Here is a 20,692-nt window from a genome sequence, read left to right as displayed (position 1 = left end):
AACAAGAGATTACTGCATTACCTATTTCTTGCCTGTAGCCCCTCTTCCCAATATCAATTTACTGTCTGTTTAGTGTAAGTATCAATTGATCCTGTTGCAAAATAAAAAACAACAAATGATAATGAATTTTCTTCTCAGAACAATGTTTTGTTCTTTGAAAATTTGAATGTATGTTAAATTTTGTGAGACATTCTTTGCTCAGCTGTATGTTGATAGACATGGAAAGTCAATTCAAGTAGCCTGTATTGAAAACAAACTAAATTCACAAAAGCCACTTTGCTGTTTAATTTGCTTGTGAAATGCTGGAATGAAAGACTGCCTACTGAAGCCCTGTAGCAGTTTTTACATATTCTTCAATTAGGACTGTACATACTAGTAAGCGTATTCATTTTTCAAAACTTCTAGGGTAGTCAATATGAATTACATTAAAACCACTGCAAACACAGAAAGGGAAACTCCTTCTGTTTCAATAACAATACATACTTTCAGTACACACATGCAGAAAAACATTACCTGATAGTTTTTTTCAAAGTTATAGCCAGAGTTTTGGATATTTTTGTTATTTTCCATTTATCTGCTGCCCTTTGGACCTCTGTCAATTACTGTTAATTCTTCTTCTAATTTCTTTCTTCCTGATAATAATCTTATTATGTAATGAATCATGTTACATATAAAGAAATGGATTTGTGATTAATGTAAAATCAGTGTGAGGTTATTCTATGCCCCTTCAATTTTTTTGTTATACTGTCTCCTCAGGTGTTTGAGTGGAACATCTGTGGACGTCAGTGGATTACAGTTTAAGGTTGTGTGCTCACATTACCTTGCACAAAAGCACCTAGAAATCCCCTTTACTCACATTGAATGAAAAAAAATCTCCAAATCCAATTTCTGCAAATGGTGCGTTCAGCATCACTTTGGTCAGGTCAAGTTAAGGGTGAAAATGTAAGTAAAGATTAATCTGCTTCATCAGGGTGGCTTTAAATTGTGCCCTCATCAACAAATTAAGTAAAAAAATTAAGAATGGTGATGCACTGTGATGAAAGCTGAAAGCTTGGTAGAGCTTTCTACCAAGGTCATCATGCTACTGAAGTCTAGCTGTCTTTGTTTGGTAGAACACTGTCCTCCCAGGAAACCAATTAACAGGATTACTGGAACAAACTAATAACTAATTCAAGGCTATCAAAGACGTTGACAACAGGCCTGCTTTGAATCATGAATGAGACCAAAATTAAACAGAGCGCCTTGTTGTTTTTTTTGAGAATACGAATAACATCAAAATAAAATGTACCAGTATGCCCTACTGTACCTGTAAAAATAATGAATGAAGTAAAAAAAAACAAAAACATCTGACTTTCCCTCCTTTTTTGTTCATATTAAATGGAGTTTGTAATGAAACTCAAGAGCAAGGGACAACCAATCACTAAACCCAACTAAGAGTAAATAAAGATAATGAATACCCTTTGCCCATGTTTGTCATTTTGGCATCACCCTCCTCCTGGCTACCATAGTAGTTTCTTAACTCATTCCAACTAGAAAGGGTTCCTTCAAATTCTTTCCTTGTGGTCAGTCACGCAAGAGGGACGTACTGTACATACTCAATTGCTCAATACTAGGATTATGTCAAGGCTATCAGATTGAAACAATTCCCCAAAATGTTAAATAATTAATCTGAGAGCAAAAGTTTCCCAAAAGAAAACTTGTTAAAGTGCATATACAATAGTCGGACAGTATGAATTCTTGTGTTGTACCATGTGCTGTGGTTTCCTCCCAGCTTCCAAATGCATGCAGCCTACATTATGTTAATAGATGACTTTAAAATGTCCCTGTGGGCTCATGTGTGTACACTGTAATGTTCTGTCCAGAGTCTAGTCTGGCGTTGTGCTCTGTGCTTCTGGGATGGGCTCCAGGTTACCCTTAACTAGAATCAGTGACTTTCTGATAATGGATGGATGGCTTGAGATAAACAGATTTCTCACGCCTTTGTACTGCTGCTTTGACTGCATTTCAATTCTCAGTGCAGCAGTCAGCTCAAACCTATTACACCTAATAGTGCCCTGAGGGCTGTTCTAGACAGGTCCTTTATCATATGCTTTTGGTACTCTTCTTAATTTCATAAAATGTAATTTCATGAAATTCTAAGAAATTCATAAGTTATACATTTTGTGAAATAGAATCACTCAAAAAACATTTTGCAAAAGGAAAGATACAGTAGATGTTTTCTTTGTTTTACTTCAAATAAACTGTTAAGTAAAAGTATTTTAATCTGGATTTGATGAAAGAAACATTTTAGAAAACTTTTTTTGTCAGGAGGGTCCTGTGTCTGGCTTTTCCTATGAGTATAAGTTCATAACAGATCGATAAATGTTTTACATTAATGAATTAAACCCCTTTATCTTTAAGGTCTCAAAATAGGAAATTGAAAGATATTTTTAAAATACTTATACCTAAATATACACAGCAGAGTAATAAAAAACAGATTGGTGGATTCTAGTAAACTTCTGACTTTATATGTGTTTTCTGCTTATCTGAGTGTTTGTCTGTAATTACCTCATTAAAGCCTATCATCTCATCGCAAAGCTTAGGTGTGCAGAAAGATTGAAAGCTGTCAGTCCTTCTAGTTCACAGTTACAGGTACATTACTAATCACGATTCATTGTAAAACACAATCTAAGGAAAAATAAAACTTTTGTGGCATTCTTTCTTTAACGAAGCGAATGAAAACTTCTATTCTAAAATAACAAAGAAGAGAAACAGAAATGGCTCACAATTTGTTTTTAATTCGCTGCATAATTTTGAATCAGATGCTTATTGGCAAAACTGAAAACAAAATAGTTGAAAAGATTAAACTAAATTGCTTGTAGCCCAGACTTTAATACTTTAATATGAAAGCATTTTACATTTAACAGACAGGAAGGTGTGGAATGTCATGAGAGCTAGTGTCGAAACACGTACACACATGTACTTTTTCATTTTTTTAAATTAAGAATATGGAAGGATAGTTATCTGTGAATCGCACAGTCTTGTCACAGAGACAGCCCTGCCTCAAATGGCACTAATTGGCAATCTGGCAGTTCGGGCTCATAACAGCAGAAAGCAGTAGGGGAATGTGAACCATAAAATTGTACAGCTGATGAGTCAGAGCACTCACTTCACAGGTCATGAATCATGCCAACTTCTGGAGCAAACAGTACCAATGTCAACTCTTCAGTCCCAAGATCCGACAATCTTTATGAGGTGCACGACAAAAATGGTAATAAACTAAAAATAAACTACATTCATGACTTGGTAGTCAAAAATGAAAACATTTTATTGCCTTTTCACATTTCTTGCTGATTTATCTGGTCAGGTTGTAAGTATATGAGGTATCAGTTTTTATCCATACTCAATTTTTAATGGAGCACTGCCTATGTTGATCTTTATTTTCCACAACCTCTTATATCCTTGTATGGTCTTGTTGTTTTTCTTTTGTCTTTTATTTCAATGGGATGTAATGTGTATTGGGACTGAGCTTCACAACTGGCAAAAAGCTTTTTTCATTCAATATGAATTAAAAAAAATACATTCAGACCCACAGTGAGAAATACTTTATAGCTTCATAATTAAATAGCATATATATGGGTATATTTCTATACATACAGTACATATATACACATAGAAAAACAAGCAACATCTGGTAAAAGCTATGTATGTTGTTAGATAAAAAAGAAGAAATCCCAGACCACTCTATTATTAGTAGATTTGACAATTCTACTATTTTTTCTATGTAAAACTTCTTTTGTCTTTCCTCATTTATTGTTTCATAAATCTGTGCATGATTACAGCTTCAGTGAACTTCAATTGGCCTTATACAAGCAGCTCCTTTGTATTATTACTCATGCACCATAAAGAGTACTTCTCATATCTTTAAAGAGAATCATCTTTAAACAAAAAGCACAAATAGTAGAAACATGTTCTGACATTTATTCCTTCTATCTGCCCAGTGCCATTTAGAAGAATAACTAAAAAGACCTGTTTGACCACACCTCTCTTTTCAGGGTTCAGTTAGTGAGAAGGTTCTATTAGGCCTTCTCAGTAATCTTACCAAATGAATCATATTAGTCACCACCACTACTATCATGTCAATCTGAAAGCATGGCACTAAGCTCACAAAACATCCTCTGGAAAAAAAAAACAGCAATTCAAACTAAAAATGTAATCGACTGACTTTAATTCCAAGAATTGTGAATGAGCACGCCATTTTCAGTAATGTCACTTAAATTTAGGACTGAATTGTTAATAAATCATCATTCTTATGCTGGAGAAGTACACAAGCGAGGGTCAGCCAAGACAAAATGCCTGAGCTGGGTTGGAGAGGGTCACAGATCTGACTGGGCCTCACAATTCTGTCACATCAATTACACACATAATTTCACTCTCTGAGCGCATGGTTACTAATTAAGGATCTGAGTACAGCATAACAGCTGAAAAATAAAAAATAAAGTCACAACAGCAATTCCTTTTTTCCCCCATAACATTTACTATTGTTGATTAGGCAGTTTTGAGGAACAAACTAAATTCTGTCTCTAGAAGATCAAGCATTATTCTTACTGGTGCTCTTAAAGGCTCTTAAAGGATTATTTGCAAACACAGAAGATTAAAATCTAACTGAAAGGTGAATGAAGTACTGTACGGTAGTTGTTTCTTTGCTAGTGTCCAGTGTTCTTTCATAACCTAGATATTCAGCTCTCATGACTGTGTGTCACTTTCTATGGAAGTAGAAGTACTGTACTGTATATTAGAACTCTTAGAATTCTAATTCTCACGACCATCTACGGTAGTAATTCTGGTAAGGTCTGGGCATTGCATTTTAAAAAATCTAGTTGGTGTTACCATATTGTAATGTCATTTTTAAAGAGCAAATCAAGAAAAGAACATCTCAAAAGGAAACATTTTAAAATAAAATTGGAAACTGCTCATTTTTTTCCCCAATCTGAAATGTAATCATTGAAAGATCTGTTCTTTCCTAATTTCTTAAGACCTTCAGTTTTACACACAGTATTTGTCTGTCATGCTGCAAATTAATGTTATTTCTCTACCTAATAATTTAAATATATTAAATAAATACTTAAGATCAGTATTAACAAAAAATTAAGAGTATAAAAAAATCATACTTTTTTTTCTAGATTTCACTCATTTGGTATTTCAATTGGCTACGCAATGTACAAACTCTCGCTTCCTATTGCTCATGATTAGAATTAGTAAATAATTGTTCTGTCTCTTCTTACCTGGTTATTATTACTGTATGCTTGTACTTACCTGTTTTATTATAACTTTGAATTCTCACATGCCTAGTTTAGGTTCTTTATGAATGCCCATTCACATTTCCAGTCATGCTTTCATGTGTTTACTTTTTGTTATGACACTTGTTTTATTTTTACATGGTTTACATTTTGTCTCCTACTTTCACCCTTTTATTAAGAGTGCACATTGCAATACTTTGCTTTATGAAGGATGTTCAGTAACACATTTGCTCTGGAAAAGGTGTTCATTTCATTTGTAATTATTCCTACTATTTCTGTTGGATCATTAACAGAAACTTGGTTTAAAATCTACTCATTGTTTTGACTAAGATACTGTACTGACCACTACAATGTGGCTCATCATAGCCATTTAATGTAAAACAGCAAATGTTTAACTGTTGAAAATCTAACCCTAACAGAAACTTGACATACAGCCACAAACCACCAATAACCTTAAATCAACACAGTATTTACACATAAAGAATTATACCATCCAGTCATAATGTCTTGGGATTTAAGTAAAGAGGTACCATTTCACTTGGTATTTTATTTATTTTGTTTAATTTGGATGTAAAGAAGTAAGTCTCCAACAGAGGTTCACACTTAATTTCTAAAGTTTTAATTCCACACCAGTGTACACATTTGGCCTAACCTGTTTAGAGTTCCCAGTATAGTTGCCATCGTGCTACATCACTAAGGCAGCATTCAAAGTATTACTTTAATTATCCTCAGCAGTATAAAATGTTTAGGATCACTTACCTGCCCTTTAATCCCTTTAAATCCTTTATCCCATGTTGGTGCAGTATATAATTAGAATAAAAGACTCTTCCTTCAGTGCTTCGTGGATTCAATTGCCCTGAGGTGAAATTAAGGAATCTTACTTCCACAGGCTTTTTGTAATACCTTTGGTCACCTCCAATGTAGCTTTGCCTTCAGTCAATTGTTCACTATTAATTTTCCATCTCCTATTTTTGTCATCTAAGTACTGTATAGTCACAATTGGCCGTTTGGAATAATGATTTAAAATCTGATTTCCTTATTCAGTATATTAACATGTATTGAAGTGGTAGAATTTTTATCCAAAGCCAATTACATTCATATACTTGTATGGTCAAGAAGCAGAGAGTGTAATACTATATCACTGGTATTAGAGTATCAGCTTCTCCTGTAATCACATGTATTACCTACTCATTAACAAAAAAATAGCTTGTAATACAGTGTAATAAATTATTTTATATATAACATACTAATTTATTCAGATACATTCTTCACTTGATTTGGTTAGGAATACATCAGATTCACAAGGGTCCTGCTTCATATTTGCTCAACTGATACACCCAACTGGATATTTTTCATTCGGAAATAAAGATATCAATATTCACAGCAAGTCGTTGTGATTACAAAATGCAGCCTATACATTTTTTAACCTCATTACAAGCATCTCCCAAGGCATGTGTACAGTTAGGCCAGGCAGAGGTCCTGATCTTTTACCATATTTACTTGTGAGTTCACAGCTTTTCAGCTTTTTGTTTCTAAAAGAAGCTATACTACTAGTCTACCTATCAAAATCCCAAATAACGACCTTACTCTTTCTTCATTTCACATAGCCCATAGTAAAGAAAAATATTTTGCATTTTGCCTGTACACTTCAGTGCATATTACAGCACTAAAGCCACTTCTTGCTGAGTACAGTATGTAAAATGCCTTGACTTAACTTGTTGCATCATTAAACTTGAAGGACATCCAGGTCTAAGCCACAGAATGAATCAGAGCTTACTAAACAGAAACTTATGCAGTTTGGTTACTGTGCTCGGGCACGGCTCACTTTTCCATGCAAATGAGACAGAGTTCACCTAGAGAGAAGTCACCATGGTTTAAATAAACAATTTTGCACAATAATAATTCCCAAGAAGCTGCTCCATAGTTCCTGAATCTTTCGTAATGCACAGGAAAGCAGCTGAACATCTTATAACTTTAACATGAATTTCCTTTAAGCTGGAAATACTGATATTTTTGTATCTAAGTTAATTACTTATGAGCAATTTTCACTTATTTTTACTGCAAAAGTTAATGCAATACCAAGGGTCAATTATATGAATAAACTTGTTTCCCTATGTACTAGGAACCCTGTTTTTGTGGATGACTTAATTTGTGTTATATTGGGTAGGTGTAGCCAGTGCTGATGTATAAAAGTTCTAATTTTTGTGATGGACTAAAACAGATCAAGCTTCATTGGAATGCAGTCTTGATGAAGCCAGCACAACACAGTCATAGAGACTACATTTGGCACTATAGAAACATTTTTTTTTAATTAATGATTGCTCAAAAACACATACTGAGTACATGAGTGTTCATACAAATACACAATATTGTCCCAGCATGTCTGAAGAATAGTTTGAGGGTTATGGATGTTGTTACAGCTAAAGTAAGGGTCTTTACGTCTTAAGGTAAATGGATTATGAATGCTATTGTAATATATGTAGCGTAAATCATTAATCCTAAAATACTAACACTTACAGAATCCTGTTGATTCTCCAAACACAGTGATTTTCATGCTTATTGTCTAGGTAGAATACTAATTGGGATGTCAATGTCTAGTCAGATAAATGTGGTTATAAAGGCATACAGTACATAATAGACATTGTGTTTCCCAAGAAAAATGTTTTCTTTACAATAAATCAAGTAACAGCAACTGTCTATAAAATATAGAAAAGGGCAATGAAAATTAGTTTTTTTTCTTTAAAGCAAACCCATCGCTGTTTATTTCGGAAAATGTTACCAGAAATGTTGGTATTAGGATATATTTAATTACTTCATTACATGCCTGTTCATTCTAAGAAACTGTAAGTGAATGAAGCTGTTTTATACAAATGACAGACTCCAAAAAGCAGTCTAAGTGTTTCGTAGCTCCATGGTACTGTATTAAAACCACATATTCTAAGTACTTAATAAAAATAAAATAGAAAATCTGTATAAACAGATATAACAACATATAACTATATAGTGGAAAGATATGTCTTATGTCTTCTGCATTTTGATAATTTCCTGTTCTAAACTTAAAATCTTTCAGACATGGGGTAGAGAGAGCAGCCACTTGGGAACAGCAAAAAAATCAAATCAAAATGGTTTGGATTTATTTTTCTTATAAAAAAAAGGATTGCAAATCCTTTGAGCAATGGAACAACATTTGAACCACAGATAATGATTCTTCAAGGTTAATTTCACTCCAATCAGATACTGTACATATATAGCCTATACCAGTACAGTTCTCAACAGTAAAATGCTTTTATATTTTAAGACATTAGTACACTGCAGCTTCATGACATCTGAATGTTTTTTTAAATTATGCAATAACACATTATTACTGTTATTATTCATCCGTCACCCCTAGCTACAGTGTCCTTTTCGAATAAAAAAATGTCCTGTGCCCATTTGTTCTTTGAAAAATGAGGTTAGCAGTCTATCATGTACCAAAGTACTGTACATGCTTGCATTCTTGCACAAAGGATAATATGTTACATAACTAAAGCAACGCTTTAGTAAAGTCATATACATACCTTAACATTGTTTTTGTAAAGATGTTAGATTTGTTTTCAAATGCAATGTACAAATATGAATAAAATTCAACTGTGTTAGAAAACACTTGACCATCAGAACCATCAATTTTCAATAACCAGGTCCTTGCTGAACTACAGCCAAACACAGATGAAAAGAAGGAAAATATCCTGGATGGGATTCCAATCCGACTTATGCATAGTCATTTGTGTTTATGACAAAGCAGTCCTAGTACAAATGTCAGGTTCTGCTTTCATCAATATTCAATGTGTAATTTAAAAACTATGCATTGCTTCTAGTGCTGTGGTTATGGTTTATGATACTGTGGTTAGGATAATGTGGTTCTGGTTTCCCCAGTTAAACAAAAAAAAAAGCATTACAGTACAAACCTGTTCATTTTGACTTGTAGCCCCACATGGGCATACTTTATCAACTCACCTGTCAGTTGTCAATACCACCACCCAAAGTTATAGTATTCTAAAAGTTTTTTAGGTGATAATATTTCAGATGCACCATGCAATAATAAATTTGAGAAACCAGAAATGCGAATGTGGCACTTCTGCATTATTTTAAACCTCATCTATTAAAAAAAATGGAATAAGAACTATGTTTGTTTTTAAAGGGGGGGTTAATATTAACTAAGCTTTAAAAAACTAGAGACTGGAATTCAAATCCTTGCATAATGAATACTCAAATATATTTTTTGGTCAGCAAAAGATGTTTTTTTCTAGTGGTAACTAATATCTACTTTACTTAAACTAATATCTACAATGGCAAACTTGAAAACATACACACAGGGAAAATAACGATACAGAAAAGGTATCTATTTTGAGATTTTTTTTGTAGCAACAGAAAGCTACTGTACATGGCATGGGGAAATCAGAAATATGTGTTTAGGGTACTGTAGGAGAATTGAAAAGTTCAGTGTTCACATGAAAAGGAAGATTTATGTTGAGATTGAGACTTTAATTCTTTCCCTGGGAAGTGTGCAGAGCTGAAATGCTTCCTATAAAAACCGCTTTTAAAACTTCATTATGATCACGCATGATTCATTTTGTAAATGTCAATTTAATCTATTTTGTAAATATTTCAGTAGTCATGTCATCTTAAGTGTTCCCATAATGAAAGCAATTACACAGAACAAGGTGTGTAATTATGATCTAATAATTACTATGCAAGTCTCAGTTTGCTGAGCCCTACTACCATGAAACTGATGGGAGGGAATGCATTACGTATTGCACATGCAGAAACAGAAATGCAATACAATGTACTGTAGGACATTTTCATTATTTTATACTGTATCTGTATTTTAATTTCTGTTACTCTGTAAGATAGGGTGCATACAACAAGTAATGGTAAACAAAAAGTACATTTGGCAGAAAAGATTCTCGATTGTGAGGACAAAACACCCTAGGTCTGTAACTGAAATTCAAACAAAGCAGTAAGGAAAACTTTATTCAAAATATTTGGAACTTAATAACTTCTTTTAGAATACCAAGATTCTAGTGGTCTCATTTTCCTTCAGAAGTAATCCTGGTTAACAGATGTGGTTCATAAAATGTACACCAAGTATCGTTTTTGGCTTCTGTCCAGTAATTTCATGGTTTATCGTGTTATATCGATACCAGAATCTGCAGAAGTATATTTTATTGGAAAAACTGAAATACATTTACAGTAACATACAGTATACCTCATTCACACTCATGACTCATAGTTCTTTAGCATAGTCGCTTCATGTAAAATATCTGTTTCCTTGCCAATCACATATTTACTCTTGCTGGCATGTTTGTTTTATGATCTATTTCATGTTTATTCCTGCTTCAAAACATCTCAGTTCCTGTCAGTCGCTCTGGTCTGCTTCTTTAGTTCACAATGCATATTAGCCTTTAATAAACTGGCACCACAACAACAAAACAAACCAAGGATGGTTACACATTTCAACTATGCTACAGCAGAAACCAGCATTTGCTTTTGGAATCTGAAAAATCTTACTCTTGGGATATACAGTACACAGGAATAGGCATACAGGTCATCTAAGGTACATCAACATTCATTCATTAGTACAGCAACACTGCAACAAGTCTTTAAGGTTAATTACTATCTACACATATAATTTTTAATTAGCCATCTCTAGCCATCTGACCAGGCTGCAACAGCTCTTAATGCCAGGAAGCATTAATTTTGTATGGCCTTTTAGCGTCTGCAGCTTTTTTTAGTTTAAAGAAAAAAAAAAGCCTTTCTGAAAATGTGTTCTATTTTCTACTGCTATATTTCAAGAGCCTTATAAGCTGTATCCTAAATTATGAGCAGTTCTTGTTTCTCAACTGGATGGTGGTAAGAAGTAAAACAATGTACCCTTAACAGGTCTTCCAGTATTAAATCAACAAAACACAATTACTTTATACTAATGTAGAGATTTGCTCAAGTCACTTCAAAATTGTCCTCCTGTTTTACTACATACTGCTGGAATTCACTCTCTGTCTCTCAGGCAGGTACCAATCCCAAGCCGCAGTGAATACTGTGTTGCAAGGTAAAAAATGTACTGTTCAAATGGATAATTTTTCTCACTGTGCAGTGGTCAGTCTCAAACCCTGGTGGCAGATTTTCCTGTGTCAACACTCTCACACTTTTTTTGACGTTTTCTGTGGCAATGCAGTTCTGCACTGCGCTGCTTCAGTGATTATCATCCTCGCCTGTTTCCAATTGTCATAAGACTCCTTTTCAGAGCAGACTCCCTCCTCAGTCACTGCTCAGCCTTTTGTCATTCTCTCCACTCCTGTCATATTTGTTATCCTTGACCCTCACTTGTTTCTGACTTTGGCAAATTGTGTTGTTCTCTTGGATTTGACGCCTGTTTCTTGACCACGTATCTGCCTGGTGTTTGTACTGTATTAGTGTCTCCCGAACTCCCACCCACGCCTGCTAGACCACGGCCCTGTCTCTGCAACCAGATCTATCCTGCCTCAGAATTCTATTTAACCCCCACAAATACCAAGAATTTGGCCTCCTGTTGTGGGAGAACTTGAGGCTATTTAGGGCTTCTTAAGTGATTTTGTCACTGTAAAGGGCTCAAGGAGCGAGGAAGCCTCATCGTATATGAAATTATTATTTTTCTCAAAAGAAACTTTTATCTTGTTGAACTTCACACAGATTCACTGGAGTTTCCTGTATGTATATCTTTTTAAATTAAGCATCTTATGCAGGGAATGTCATTTAAAGCACCTGTCTACATCAGCAACTTTATTACTCTCTCATACAGCAGGAAACTTTCCAAAAAGACTAAACAGGTGATAAGGAAGAGACAAATGGGCATGCACAATTCCTGAGGTCGTTCTGTGAAGCACTGCATATTGAAATATGTACCCAAGAAATACACTTCCCTTTTCCTTTATATTTCACCTTGAAGACTCTTTTGATAACTATATTTTTTCCAGTTCATTTATTTGGAACAACAAAAGATGCAAACCAGTGACATAATAACTAAAATGAACTATAAAGAAAATGCATAAACAGAAATGATATAAGTCTGGAAACTGTAGAAAAAAGTATAGGATTGTAAAGAAGTCACAGTGTAATTCAGTGAAGTTTTGAAGTAAGCTCATTCTGACAACTTTCAGGAGTGTAAAATAATGATGTAAATGCATATTTTCTGCTGTCCTCTGAGCATTTATGAGGCTTTTTAATACATCACAAAATCTTTCTGAGCTACCGTAAGTGCTGTTTTTAAGAGAAGGACACTGGGGCACATATTTAAACACAAAATGGAAAAGACAAACAAGAATATTTTTAACACCGACACAGAATGACGTTTCCACTTTCCAGTTGTTCTGAAATGCCACGTACTGTACTTTTGCTGCAAACATTCCACAAGATGTGTGCCTGACTCTATTATCCAGCACGCACTGAGCTTAACCCTTTCACACAAAGGCCAAACTCTACAATATCATCCTTTTACTTCCTGTTTGCTTCTGTTCTTTGTGCAGTGCATGTACCAGTGTACTCTATACTGCTACGAGCTGCCTGAAAATACCTCATAAACAAAAACTGCATTATGATAAAATGTGAACATCAGATAATTTATTCTTATGTTCAGTTTGTTAATTGTTTTTTCAGGAAAAAGAAAGAACATTATATGGTACCATATACAATAATTAATTCGTCTTGCTCCAAAATGTTAAGACCTTAGATTGCCCGGCAATGTCAACTGAACTTACAGTATACAGTAAGTATAGCTGTACCTTGTGTTAATAGCTGTAGGTTCCGGACCTCTTCTCTCACTCTCAAGTGCAGGACCTGTTGCAGAATGTATTGTCTCTGGCTCTCCTGCAGGATACCCATCCTCTCCAGCTTCTTATCTGTCAGTCTCATCAGCGCCCGTCCTGAGGAAAACAAATAACAGCTATTATATTCACGCTAGCTTCAGATTGTCCAGTATAATTAAATTCATGTCCAATATTAAATAAATTAAATTTTCTTAAGTGAATTTTAATATGAATACAAATTTTAATTTGACTGAAAGGCAGGCACAGAAGTCTTACATACTGTATATAGGCACCAAATAAAAACAAAACGACACATAAATTAAGAAAGAATGGCTATTTATGCAAAGTAATAAGCACGTTGGAGTAGTGGTCCCTGGTATCCCACTGCTCATACAGAATCTAGGAGACCTGGAGAATGGTTCTACAGATATGCTTTGCAGGAATTGAGGCCAGCTTACACAAGCTCATTTTCCATCTTTGTGCTGTATTGGCAATGCGAACTGGGGCACTCTCTTCCACTACAATACTAGATTAATGTGGCAAATTACACCAGATGTTCCAACTGGGAGATCCTGCTACATTGGACAGAAATTCCAGCTCCTTTACCACCCACCAGATTCAATGGCTGTCTAGTAGTGGCCAAAGGAGAGTCGGATAGCTCTACCATGGCCATGTCAATCATCACAAACAGGCCCTCTGGAGTACAGCTATTAACTCTATGCATCATTGCTACAAATGAAGTATAGTAAAAAACTGTATAAATAATTAGCTTTATGTATTTAACACCATGGTATACAAAGTATTTACAACTGCAGTTTGAGAGCTCTGTAGGCTCATGGAAAAAAATCTTTCCACGTCCATGAATAAGTAAAACGACACAGTAAATCGGCCACACTGGAAAGACAAGAGCTTAACTAGACAGGACACATTTCTTGTCATGAGAGGTGCCAATTTACAAACTTCAACTGAGGCATAGATGCCGTTTTAAGATGCTCCATGATAGTGGAGAGAAACCACAAATGTGTATTTATCATTCTCTATCTCCTCGTTCGGATGTTTAATGCTGTAGAGGTAATGCGTGCAGCTCACTCTGCCCCTGTCAGGATTTGAACTTGGTTGCTCATGAGTTCTGAGCAAACACAGCTCCACTCCCTAGACAATGGATAACTCCGCCATGCCCAGAGACTGGGTCCCCAGCCAGAGCTGAGCTTGTCCACTGTGTGCCTTTCAGGGGGTGATGTTACTCCTTAACTGGCTTAGTGCATGAGTTCTGTTACATGCCATTCACATTCTATAACCCAATCAATACCTACACAGACAGACAACACAATGCAAAGCAAGACTGAAAGGACCACTTTCAAAGCTGTGCTGCATTCTCACGTTCTTTCCTGCCTCTTGCCTCTCAACAGAATGACCATTGGCAAACATGTTGCTGAATATATAAACATTTGAACTTCCATTAATGATTATGGATATTTAACTAAAGACTTACAAAGCATCATGTGATAACATAATATTATTGTTTTGGAACATCATGATTGGCAGGTAAATTTTATCCAGGTATTCAAGATGGTGAGGAAAGCTATTATTTGGCACTGGGAAAGGAGACACCCAGCTATTTAGATGTTCACTGTGAGAAATTTTGAATAATTCTAACGAGAATTTTGTAATAATGAGATTAATTAATATTTGTGACCACGAACAAAGCCCATAATTAAATTCCTCTGCCCATTTACATGATTAGGAAAAAGAACTTGCAAAGATCATAGAGATTTTTTTGTAAAAAAAAAGGTTTATTAGCATGCTTCCACATTTAATTTTGAACACAAAAATTAAATCATTTTACTCAGAAAATGTATTTTACAACTGAAAATCATGTATCTTGTGGGATGACTTAAGGCATGGCATGATATCCTCACATCTAAATTATGCTAAACATTTTATTAAAATTTAAAATTTTAAAATAAAATAATAAAAATGATAAAAAATACATGATTCTAAATTGGTTTGTAATATTTTGTTCATCTTACTGTGCAAAAGTATTCAGACACTTTCTAAGGTGATATGTGAAATTACATCTTGATTCGCACATTTTTTAAACCCGAATGCTCAAATCAAAGACTACTAATGGTAAGATAGGTTACTGCAAATTTCAGCAAATCTAAAGAGAAAAAAAATGAAATATGTTGATTGCCTAGGTGTTCAGTCCTCAATCTTTAGTGGAAACATTAATGCAAGTTTTTTAGATCACTCTCTACCAATTTTGCACAACTGCAATCATATACAGACAACAGTTTTTCAGTGTTTAAAGTCTATCTACAGATTTGCAATAGGATTCGTCAGGACTTTGACTAGGCTACTCAAGGATATTCACTTTCTTACTCTTAAGATATTCAAGTGTAGTTTGGCCTTGTGCTTGGGATCCTTTTGCCACAGTTTTATGCATTTAGCATGTTTCACTCTTAAATTTACCAGGACTATCTATGGAGGTGGCAGAACACACACTTTTCAACATTCAATTCTCTGTTCATATTATTTTTTCCATTGTTAACATAACACATGAAGGCAGAAAGAACTATTTATAAGCTTTTAAGCATCTCAGCAGACCTTCTAGAATTATTTCATATTCATAGTATCAAAGGTTTACTCCTAAAATGCTTTGGAAATGTATTTATAATATTTTTCTATAAATCATTTATAAACGATTTAATAATTCACAGCAAATATCTAATGAAACAATGAACAGAAAATCCTTTTATTTAATCCTTTGGTTGTCACGTAAAGTACTGTACAGTAGGTAGATATTGTTTTAAATAATTTTGTATGATAATGACTTCATACAAAGAAAAAGTATAATTTTTAACAAATATTTCCTGATGATTGTCACATAAAAGCATCATTGCATTTGGGGAGAGAACGATGGAAGTACATAACTCACAGCCGCCATACTAAAGTTTGAAGAAGAGTTCAAGAACATTTGCATCCAAATCATTGTCATTTTCATATGCAATATGCTGAGGTGGAAGGGATTCAAGCACACATTCTGCTGTCCACATACTCATATTAAACGGTAAGATATATGCATCATTTAATTCAGCACTTTCGAAGGGAGGGAGATAAATGTAACCGACAGTGCAGGAAACCTGCCATGTGAGCATTTCTGCAAATTAATCTCGTGCTTTAGCTTCCTGTGCCTCACCCCAAGAGAAGACTGGCATTTCTGATAAACGATGAGCCTGTGAGCAGACCTGTGTGCCACTGAGGGATAATTCATTTCTCTTGTGAACTATGCAGCATCCAAACTCAGGCCTTTGAGACCAAATAGTTAGGGAATTAACCTTGCGACCCGCATCATCTTCAAACGCTACAGACATGGCTTTTTAAGAACATTTGTATTTTATTGTCGGAAAGTATGTATGGACAAATAGAGTGGTGTCAGGTGAAGACCCACTTTATGCTTCTGAACTGAGATTTTTTGGAACAACCACGTATTTAGATATATGGAATATATCAATAAAGTATTAAAGCCGTTAAATAACTGTGATATGCTTACATCCTCTATTGTTGAATAGCCTGGCCCATACCTCAAAGCTTAGGACTAGGCTATTTTAGACATAATGGATACCTACACTGAACTGCTACCAAACAAATCACAGCAAGAGACTAAGGTTGCTCAGTGATTAACTGTTGTTACCAAAATAGAAGGATAAAAAACCCAGTGGCAAAGTTTCATAGAACATGGAGAAATTCAAAATTCAGCAGAAGTAGTTCTCGCTAGTTCCAGCGCTATTGATTTGTTTTCATGAAGTTGCTGGGAAAGAGTTAATAAATAGAAGCATTTTTGGGTGAATTAATTCTTGGATGGAAGCTGTATTGATTCCCAAGGAGGTTAAAAAGGAAAAGAAAATTCCACCTATCCAATAAACAGGCACTCTGGTTATATATCGACTCATTATTCTTTTATTTTTATGTCTTATTTAGGTCATAAGTATTTTAACAAGTGTAGGAGAGAGGGAATGATATAGTTTTGAGTGAATTATACCGAAATGCCATTCTTTGAACAAATTGTTCCAAATATGCACAAAGTGTTCCCATAAGGATATGAGTCAGATACTATGGTCGAAATTAGACGCTAATTATATTCCAGGATAGGAATCAGCAGTATATATTCTAGTCTGGTACTTTGCTATAATGAAGGTTAATGGAGGGAATGGCATCTTTGTGGAAAGCAAGACTGCATGCTAGTGTGATTGCTTTAAATTAAAAAGAGAGCTCTACTGTGGGTCATTACAAACCTTCGAAAACTACTGGAACTGTAGTGAAAGAAAGACTTTCACCTGAGCAAACTACTATGCCAGAAAGGAGTAAAGTTTTAAAATTTCAAAACTTTGCAAATGGCAGTAGGTCTGGTTTTGTATATATGGAGCATCAAGAGAAAGTTATTAAAACTGCTACCAACTCACAAAGCTATTATCAGGAAAAAGGTCTTTTATGCAGTAGGTGTACTGACATTTTATTGAACGGACATTGTTGATCATTTCAGGAGGCTACTGTGAAAGTCACAGGCTAGAAGTAAATAGTGATCACTGTTGGAAACACTACACACTGTTCATATTCGACACTGTTGCAGATGCAGTCCTATGGGATTCTGTCCTATTCCTCTCATAGAGCCAGAAAAAGCACATGCTGTTCACTCATCTCCAAGACCCATCTCCAAGTCAACATTTCTTTTGCAAATTACACAAAATTTGATATACCTACCAGTAATTATCTCTGTATTAACCACAAGGAAGAAGCAAATCACGACTTTCTCTTTAACCCATCTCATTCTCATCAAATGAATGACGGACATTGTGACTAAATTCCTTTGACAACACCAAAACATACTAGTGTGCGCATGAAAAATAGGCAATCATTTTGGTGTTCTTCTCTACATCATGTATCATCATAAAAGTGAACCGCCTGACTGAAAATGTCTGCCGTATTACAATAGCTAACATCAATGTTGAATGGTGGAATTAAGTCTGCATCTACCACATATGCTCTTATGAGGTTTGATTACATATTGTTATTCTTTAGGCCTGCTTTTTTATTTTAAACATCTCTATACAATTTACTCATTTGCTGCCCCAATGTTCTTTTTGTTGGGAATGTTTTGTTATTACATTACATTAACTTCTGAGTTGTGTTTTTAATCCATTTCTAATGACAGCTTAATCAGACTGATTCAGACTGAAAAGGTATCTGAACATTTCTGGCAAAAGGACAGAAACTCAGTGGTGAAGGTCCTGACAGATGTACTGTACTATTACATTTTTAACAGTTTTAGATGTACTTCATCATTAAAGGAAAAAAAGAATTAGACCTCAATACAGTCTCATATTTAAATGAATTGTTCTGTGTAATCATCATTAAAATTAAAATTAAAATAAACTTCACAATGAATAAAATATACTGAACAAACAATTCTTAACCACCCTGCCTTATCAAAAGTATTCTATTTCTAAATGCAGGAATCAACAGATGAAAATGTAGTCCCTGAGCGGACATTTACAATGAACATCAATTAAAACCAAGTGATTAAAACATGACATAGATTCCTTTAATGTTACTTGAATTGTAAACCTTAAGGACAGATGAAAGGAAGATCTTTTAATGAGCATTTCAGGCTATAGAATTTGGTCGGCTTAAATATCGCTTCATACCAAACAAAGTTTCTGCTATTTGATTTCTCTTGTCCAGTTCCTTTGTACTTTGTTGTTGTTTCAGCTCATAATTTGCAGGCTAAAAATTCCAGGAAAAAAGAAGCTATGCTCCCAGGGCCGAAGGCAGTGTGGCTATGTTGCTCCACAATCACCCTTTTTTCACCAATGACATTTGGAGCATTCTGCAATTCTAATTGGTTTCTCCTTTCCATTTCCTGGCAACCCGCTTTGAGATATCTCCTTCAGAGGCTGTTTCTGCTGGGATAGAGTCAGCAAACAGCCACCTAAGCAGAAATACAGATAACCGTGCAGAACACACATAATTGGATATGCAAAAAGTGTGAAATGTACTAACAGGGAAATGCAGATGAAATCTAGTACTCCTTTAAGGCCAAGAACTCTCTGTATCCCATTGGACAGGTTAAGATTGCAGCTACTTATGAGAAATCCCTGATCTTATTTCGAACAGTTGCTAGAAGACTAATGTACAGTACACTGCCAATTTTGAAGAAGTAAAATCTGAATATTTTAGCATAGATTCCAGACATACTATATACTGTATATGCCAAGAGGTGCGTCATATAGGACATTAAAACCCTGTTTTGTTTCCAATGTAGATGAAAGCAAATGTAACCAATATTTTGTAATAAAGATGAAAACATAAAATGTAAAATGATCAAGAACAATTATTCACATATCCACACTATGGAAATCCTTTAAAGGGAAAAACTGGGATCAGAATCTTTTTGCAAGAAATCTGATGTTATTTCAAGCATTACGGATTGCAATAATTAAATAGCACTTTTCATCAAGGATCCCTAACTGCTTTTATAAAAAGGCACATACTGTATTTCTATCCACTACAGTGCAGTATCCACCTACTGTAGGTGACATTCAGCAGCCATTATGCACTAGCTACCCCATCACACAGCAAACCAGACAGAGAAGTGAAACATTACTCCACCAATTCAATTAATGGGGAATTTTACAAAGGACAGATTGTGCAAATCCAGAGTAGAATTTGACCAGGACTCTTAAGTTTAATAGTCCAACTCTTACAACACTGGCAAAGGACCTTTAATGAGTAATTAGTCAAGACCCTGGCTAAACATCTCATTTGAAGGTCATCACCTCCTGCAGCACAGTGTCATCTGTCAGCATACTGGGGCATTGGTATAGATATTGTGTTCCAGAAGGAAAAGTGCAACCTACAGGTCCACCTACACCACTTACAGGAGAAACCTGGTTTTCCTTTCAGGTCAATCAGGTCTATCCTGACCAGAGACAGCTTTGGGTGAGCTCTGAGATGTTATAAGATCAAGTAAAAAGGTGGTAACACTACTGGCGCTGTTGCTGTTTTTGGAGAAATGATGAATGCCCAGATGCACTGCCTTATTTTCCACCATTCTTGGAATACATTCACATTTGGGTTAAAAACAATGAATTAAGCTTTCATAGACAAAAATGCTAAAATAACAGGTTCGAGCAAACAACATTAGTTTCAGTTTTAGGGCTAAAGGATTGAGTGAGGCAGAACAACCCCTGATAGCACAAACAGAGTTTTTTTCAGCCCACTTTATGTCCAAGGTCCAAGGAGGAGCAGTCCAATTAAACCTCTTCTTGAGAATGCTGGACCTGAGACAAGCTGTTTGGGGGCTTGTGGCGAAAAGTACTTTGGAACCAAAGTGTGGTGAGAGAGCATACAAATCTACAGGACCCTTATTTCTGTGAAAAGTAGGTTTTGTTTTTAGACTGACAGATTTTCCGGAGGGATTTGGGGAAAAAAAAGTAAGCCTCACCCTTAAAGGCTGGATTTGTTTGGCTGCAAGCCGGGTCCCACAACCTGATATACTTTTCAGTACACAGATTCAATAAAGGGATTCGTTTTCTG

At 35.1% G+C, this 20,692-nt stretch overlaps 1 protein-coding gene across 1 annotated transcript in view; it reads right to left on the bottom strand.

Moving 5' to 3' along the window:
* samd12 (sterile alpha motif domain containing 12) overlaps window positions 1-20,692 on the bottom strand; it is a 124,676-nt gene that overhangs the window by 64,659 nt on the left and 39,325 nt on the right. Inside the window, exon 4 of the mRNA XM_088929023.1 lies at window positions 13,073-13,213. Coding sequence (XP_088785149.1) covers window positions 13,073-13,213 — 141 coding nt within the window. The remainder of the gene's footprint in view (window positions 1-13,072; window positions 13,214-20,692) is intronic.

Source organism: Atractosteus spatula, chromosome 12 (genome assembly GCF_055471065.1).
Source record: "Atractosteus spatula isolate fAtrSpa1 chromosome 12, fAtrSpa1.hap1, whole genome shotgun sequence".
Classification (NCBI taxonomy): Eukaryota; Metazoa; Chordata; class Actinopteri; order Semionotiformes; family Lepisosteidae; genus Atractosteus; species Atractosteus spatula.
The sequence above is the reverse complement of the archived record's forward strand: the minus strand, read 5'-3'. Positions and strand labels throughout refer to the sequence as shown.